This window comes from Diadema antillarum, unplaced genomic scaffold (genome assembly GCF_040938485.1).
Source record: "Diadema antillarum isolate AM-2024a unplaced genomic scaffold, OU_Dant_1.0 seq00000723_RagTag, whole genome shotgun sequence".
Taxonomy (NCBI): domain Eukaryota; kingdom Metazoa; phylum Echinodermata; class Echinoidea; order Diadematoida; family Diadematidae; genus Diadema; species Diadema antillarum.
In genome coordinates this window covers 483,230-490,527 of record NW_027271626.1, presented here as the reverse complement: position 1 = coordinate 490,527, position 7,298 = coordinate 483,230, and the positions used below count along the sequence as shown (strand labels likewise).

The 7,298-nt window shown below is 38.8% G+C and overlaps 1 protein-coding gene across 1 annotated transcript in view; it reads left to right on the top strand.

Moving 5' to 3' along the window:
- The first annotated feature begins 3,619 nt into the window (after positions 1 to 3,619).
- Positions 3,620 to 7,298, top strand: part of LOC139738131 (uncharacterized) — a 37,930-nt gene continuing 34,251 nt past the window's right edge. Inside the window, exon 1 of the mRNA XM_071648792.1 lies at positions 3,620 to 4,395. Coding sequence (XP_071504893.1) covers positions 3,759 to 4,395 — 637 coding nt within the window. The 5' untranslated portion in view covers positions 3,620 to 3,758. The remainder of the gene's footprint in view (positions 4,396 to 7,298) is intronic.

Here is a 7,298-nt window from a genome sequence, read left to right as displayed (position 1 = left end):
TTATGAAGACTGATTTTGATCTTACATTGTACATTGGCACTCCATACAAATTGTAATTCACTGTTTTCATGGTATACTCAGTCAGGCCTCTATCACTTGGTAGTAAGTCCTTGTAACTCGTTTAAAGCTTTATGACAGCTGTTCACCTGTTCAGTTGCAGTACGATTGATACTTAAATTTCAAAGATTGACAAAATAGTGAACACACTGTAGAAGATAGCACATACAATTTGAGCATTGATACATATGCATACTGTATGTATCATTATTTTTATCTTCAAATTAGTCTCCAGGAGCATAAAAACAAATTAAAGAAACTTTGAGTGCATACAAAACAATGTGGCCAAACAACAACTTAATGCCTGAGAATTATAGTGAAAGTATTAAAGAGAAATGGTGTACAGTATGATTGTGTATTAAATGTCAAAGTACTGACAAATGTTTTTTTAATCATTCTTTAGCAAAGATATTGTGTATTATAAATGTGTTTAGATTTCTTCGAGGTGGCTACATTTAATTTGATTTCTGGGATTTCTCACCTGAGCACCAGATACTGTATGCACTATGTGCAATTGGCAAAGATTGTGGACATTGCATACATTGTATTCAATCTGCATGCATTTGTATTCGAAAGTTAATTAGCATAATGGTAGATTTCGTCAGTCTGTAGTGGACTTGCTGAGTAGTGATTGCATGGCCATCAGTAAAACGCTGCTCCTTTGTATGCCGAGATGTTCTGAATCATTAGTTTAATCCTGTAGTCACTGAAGACTTAAAACAATCAATATTTCCCCATCTAAAGAAATGTACTGTTTAATGTAACCAGACGCCCTGAGTGATTATTGATTAGAGCCTTAAGTCAGAATGCTGTGGCATCAACTCGCATTCATTGATTTCAGATAAATAGTGATCTAGTTGTTTTTCACTCTCTCCATCAATAAACAGCTACATTTGTACATTGTACATCACACCTGTGGCAGGTACAGTAGTAGATGTTTATTTGCTTTATCAATACCAAGCCAAAGAAATATTTTCAGTGATCACATGGACCTTTTTGAAGAGTTTTGTTTTCTCAGTTGTTGATACTGTTATGATAATAAGATACACTCGGTTTGCGGTTCACCCTGTATAGTCCTGAGAAGGACTGTTGGAATGACAGGAGAAAGATAGAAAGAAAGGTCGGATAAGAGGTAAGAAATTGAGTAGGAGTATTCTTTCTTGAGTGAGTGTAGTCCTGAAAAGGACTGTGAACCAAGGAAATTAGAAGAGTTTAGGAAGGGACTCAACGTTTTGGACAGTTGACTGTCCGTCCTCAGGAGTACATGGTGAACCACAAACCGAGTGTATCTTATACTAATGATGCACAGGATAGAGTGTGTTAGTGAAGTGCGCCTCGTGCATGTCACACCATTGTCAATACTCTCGAGCGCGCCGCACCTTCACTAACGCCACGAAATAATCCTGTGCATCATTTGTTTTATAAAATGGGTCGAAAACTAACAGCATTATTCACGTACCTTTGTGGGTCAATACCAGTCAGCTACATGTAGCACTCGCTCAAAAGTCAAGATGTCCGAAGATGTTCGTCCCAAACATTTACGCACGTCGCACTCGGAAATCCCGCACATAAGTACTGTACGTACGTATAAGAGTATACGTACGCCACGTACTGTTATGCACAAGAAAGGCCGCCGGCTGTTGTGGCAGCCCGCGGCCCGAACTAGAAGTTGTTTACAGGATTGACAGCGCGTATACAGTAGTAGCGCGTGACGCACTTGTAACAACTGATTGAGTGCGCACTGCTAGTGTAAAACATTGTGACGTACGTCAGGCCAGGGAGGTGGAAGAGAGACTCTTCTTAGTGCATACCTGAAGAAAATAATGCACGCACTCGTGACTCATTTCAGCGCTTCCAATTGGCTACATTCTTGAACCCATTTTATAATATGTACTACACCATGCAAACACCTTCCTTCAAAAATCATCTGTTATAATAATGTATAGGGCCCACACTACACATCATATCTTTATCTCTCTCTCTGTCTTTCTTTATCTGCACATTGTAATTAATGTATAAACACATTCAATGATACAAATATGCATCAATATATTTGAATTATATGTTTTTATGTTTTTTTTTAAATACAAAAATTGTAAGTTTTTGTGTCATCCTGAACACAATGTACAGTGTCTGGCCCACAAGCCTATTTATAAAACTTGTGTTCAGAGATTATAACTTCCCAGTTTTCCCTCCCTTCACTTCGTGTCTTGCTGCACTGACACAACATCATGTGTATACAGTAGGGAGGGGGAAGAGGTCAAAGTCAAAAGTGTCTTCAGAGACCCACCCATTCAAAACCAAAAGATAGTCAAGGTTTGTTTTTCCTTTTTTCTCCCTTGCCTTTGTATTTTTTTTAAATCTTTCATTTCTTTACATAATATTTTACCTATTCTTTTGTTCTGTTAAAGCTATTATTTCTTCACCCTGCTGTGGCCAAGCTACAGGAATTTTTACAATGTACGTATAATACATTGTGTACAACATGTAATCTACCGAGGTTACTTGCCAAATTTGCCTTCCATAGGACCCCAAAAACAAAACAACAACCGAAAAACAAGAAACATGCAAGAATGAAATTTGTGGTTTGAAGTACAGGTTGTACATTGCAGAGGTACCATGTACTTTATAGATTTTTACCCACTCATTATTCATTGCACCAACTTTGCTCATTCTGTCTTTAAAATGATTGTTAAATTGTTGCCTCTCATGAGTCAAATTAATGGCCTTGAAGGTTGGAGACTTTATTCCTCCTGAGGGCATCCAGGTGGATACCCCATTGCCTATTATTTTTGTTGTCAGCCTAAAGCAGCATTTTAGAGCATACTCAATGTACAACTTGCAGTGCGAACATTTAAAAGGGCTCAGACTTCTTACATGTAGACTCTGCTGTAGACTGAAACTACACGGAAGATAAATTTCCTCTCAATGTTTTATTTTAAGGATTTAACAGAGGCCATTTCCAGTACCTTTCTCAATGGTTTAGACAAATTTCCTGTATGATCCAATGTACATTGTATATTTACATAGTCATACATTGTACCTGTCGAGTTGTAGTATAGATAACATCCCAAACAAATTTACGGAGACCGTTTGTATTTAATGAATGCAAATATACATGTATGTCACCTCCGGCTCACCAATCCCCCAATATCTAAATTTTCTGACAGTGATACACCATGATGTCTTCACTGTTCATAGTGCTCATCTGTATGATGTGCTCAAAAAAATAAAACTCACAATTTGCACTTGATATCATAACTATTTTCTCAGATACAGTCATTAATTAAGTATTAATTTGTCACCTTTGGTCCCAGAGCAGTTGTAAATCCATCGAGAAAAGTAACCGTATAATATATGCAGGTAATTTGTATATCGTGTCATTTGTGTCCTGGTATTTCATAGTCACTGAGGAAATGTTCAATAGTCTACTTGGCTGAATAGCAGGGATTTGGATTGCTTGGCATTCAGCCAATGATGCTGATAATTACTGGGACACGTTGCGCAGTCAGTCACACTCACTGTCCTTTTGTGTTCCCACTCAGGTGTGCGTGAAGCCTATACTAGCTCAGTGCTCGCCCTCGACGACCTGATGACACATTGCCGGTAAGCCTCCCCTCCCCCGTCCCCATCCCCATCCACATGCCACTGACACACCAGGCCTTCATGCTGTGCAGTCATTTGTCTCTTGGGATTCCATCATGTTTGGATGGAAGAAGAAGAAGAAGGAGGCCAACAATAAGAGTGGCTCATCTCCCTCTGGCTTCCCGTCCCTCAACAACCTTCTGAAGGGTGGACCACGGGCCAAGAAGTCCAACAAGAATGGCAAGACGGACGTTTACGTCGACGGCCAGACGTCCGGCAGCAGCTCCCCGCTCTCCACCGCCACGGGCTCTCCGGCGTCGTTCATCCGTAACGGCCCCGCTTCGCGCTCACCCAGCGTGGAGTCCGGACGCATTACGTCCACCTACGTGCACTCGCTGCCCCCACCGGAATACACGGAGCACATTCCGCCGGATCACAGCTCCCTGCAACCCCTGTCGAGCACGCCGAATCATCCCACCCTCCGTGCCACGTACACGCCGCCCCCGGGGTATGGCGTCTTGAAGCAGGTCAGCCGACCGAACTCGGCAGTTTCCCGTTCCTCCTCCATCCCAGTCACCTCATTTCGTGATGGGGAGGAAGATGTGGATTTTGCTGGAAAGGCGGCAAACAGCACCCCGGGGCGCCAGGATAGGAGCGGTTATGCCAGCAAGGCTATTGAGGTGTGGTCGGAGGAGGAGGTGCTAAAATGGTTGAATGACAGCGATTTGGAGTATTTTGCTGACCTCTTTGATGGTGAGTGTGTGATATCATTTGAAATGTTTAGATTTGTCTGATAATTTTGTCATGATTATGTCTGAAAGGAAAAAAAAATTATGATTATTTCAGTATTTTTTCTTTCTAGTGCAAACATTCCCATCATGTTTTAAGTACACTAAAAAAGTTTTATTTTCATTTCATAGTTTGTTGTGGAATAGATGATATTATTTGTATATTTGTGTTTTTTGTTGCTGATGCCGTGGGAAAGGAATACTGTCAGATGAAATCATCAGTGCATAATATACAAACATACAATAACCTCCTGCAGATATCTGTGCACAGGCCATAAATGATAAAAATATAAGCATACATATCCTTGTAGGTCTCTGCTCTGTGTTGGTTAGTGTACACACTGTACGGAGTATCATAAGATTCATGCATGAGCACACAAGGTCAAGTGTGTTGCTTAGGTGCCTGAAGTCCACAAGCATTGAAATTTATATGGCTGCCTTTGAATTATTGAAAAAAAAAATACATGTACCTCCACTACTGACAAATACAGTGTGGAGGTCTGTTAAATGTGTGAGGTCTATAAGAGCTTTGTGTATGTGTGTGTCTGTTTTGTATGTTCAGTTTAGCAATTTATTTGACAGAATGAAATATTATTCATTAAGCTGTGCAAAGTTGGATACTTTTGAAATACAATGTATCTGCTTTACTTCAAGGGCAATATAGAGCATGTTTTCAAAAGAAAAAAAAAGGAGGAAGATGGAGCTATTTCCAGCAAGTACAATCAACCAAAAATAAAGCTCTCCCGTCTATGACCCAATCCTTGTCCAGTATCCACAACTGTAATACTGACTCAAATAAAATGTTTATGTTATCATTATTACTGATGCATTGTGAGAATTAATCATTTTCCCATTCTGATAGGGGCTACACACATTGGGTCACAAAGTGTTCCATAGTTAGATACGTTACCCATCTTACACACTGTACTTGAAGTGAAGATAATCTGTGTATGAACATACAAAGCTAAAGAAACATTCTAATAACAAATGGCAATAACTATTTAAAGCTTCATTGGCCGTGAATGAAGAGAATTCATTTAATGGAGAGTAAAGTTGCACAGGTTTGTTTTTCTGAACTGCTTCTTCTTTCTTGTACTCTCTGTGAATAAGATCATTAATGCTTAATACATGTATCTGCCATGAGTAAGATTGTATGCTCAATCTGTATTTTTGTTATAATGATTTGATCTTTAATATTGACCGAGAGTAATACAGCATACATGTGTACATTCATACAGTCATGGAGAGTAATCATCAGAATAGAAAACATCTGAAACTGTCCTTTGAGCAGAAAAGAAAGAAAAGGATCAGATAATAGAAACTGGGAAAATATGGGAAATGCAACTTCTGTCTATTATTTTTCCAGACTGAATTATCAGTGTAGGGACCTTATAATACGTGCTTCCTCACCAATATGCAGCAGTGACGCCAGTTTAGGTGACAAATTATCAAGTGTTGTGTTCACTCCCTCAAAACACCACCACTCCCCAACCACCATGATACTTCCTTGATATTTCTGATAGTCATTGTCTTTCAGACTATTAAATGTTAAAGTGTACCAGTATCCTGGAAATCAATTTTGTGTACAGCTAGAATGTACACAAAAACAGGTTACCTGTGATATCCCCTAAAAGTATGTACACATTTCAATAGATCTAATCATATCATCTCTATATAAACAATGTGGCACTTGTGCTCCGCGCGTTACTTAAGTTCTGCTCCGTAAGCGCTGATACTAATGTTAGCTATACGCATACAATGTACATTTTTACTAATACTGGGATCCATTTTGATGGTTACCTGATCACGTGCACACATTGCATAGTATCACGTTCAGTCAAGATGTATAGTGATTACAATAAATATCTTGCATCAGAAAAACATGTAGAATTTAAAAGAAATTAACTTGAAATCTTGTTTAATATCCAACTCCAGTGAAACGTACATACTTTTTGTTTGTATAAATTTTCCTCTACGTATTGTATTAAAGTAAAGTTTGAATAACGAATGGCATGGTACACAACGCTAGGCATGAGCACATGTACATGTGTACCGGTATACACTTACTGTGCATTTGTATTGTATAATGCATTTTGTGTACCGGGTACATGGTATTGCTTCAAAAAGACCCCCGATTATACTGAAGCCAATAGAAACTACATTTTGTATGCCCAAGAAAAAATAAAGTTAGGAAAGGTGACCTCCCATAATTAACTACTTATGTATAATATTTAATAAGTAAGAAAAAAGTACGTCCTTGCCTGACATTGCCATTAAAGCGAATGAGTCTACAAATTGTATAATGCATGATTTGAAACAACAAAAAGAAATACAGATTTCCCCCAACACACATCAAAACGTAAGAACTGTATTGATACCCCTAATTCATCATAGATCTGTGAATATAGTTGAAGATTGTAAGCAAAATCATTATAGAGTGCCGAAGTGATGATGTCACAGTCTTTTGCCTTCTGAAATAAATAGCTTGGGTTGAAATCAAGTCCGAGCATGGTTTTGAAAGAAGCAATTGCTGTAATTCCTCATAGACGAGGGCAGGTGTGTTTTAACCAGTTTCCATGGTGATGAATGGCCATGACATCACACTTTTGGTACTCCACTCAAAGCCAGTCATCTTATCTTAAATCCTGACCTCTGGCTCATAATACTCCATTTTTCTTTTTTATACCGTATCTACACTTTGTATAAATTTAGTTTAAACAGTGTGAACATGTCAAGATAACCTGTTTTTCCCCCCAAATGACTGAAGTACAATGTACATCAAGGCTATTATGGTTTGGGCATCCCACACTGTGACGGATTTTTAAAGTATCTTCCTGTACATCTTAAAGCACCATCACATTCAAGGTG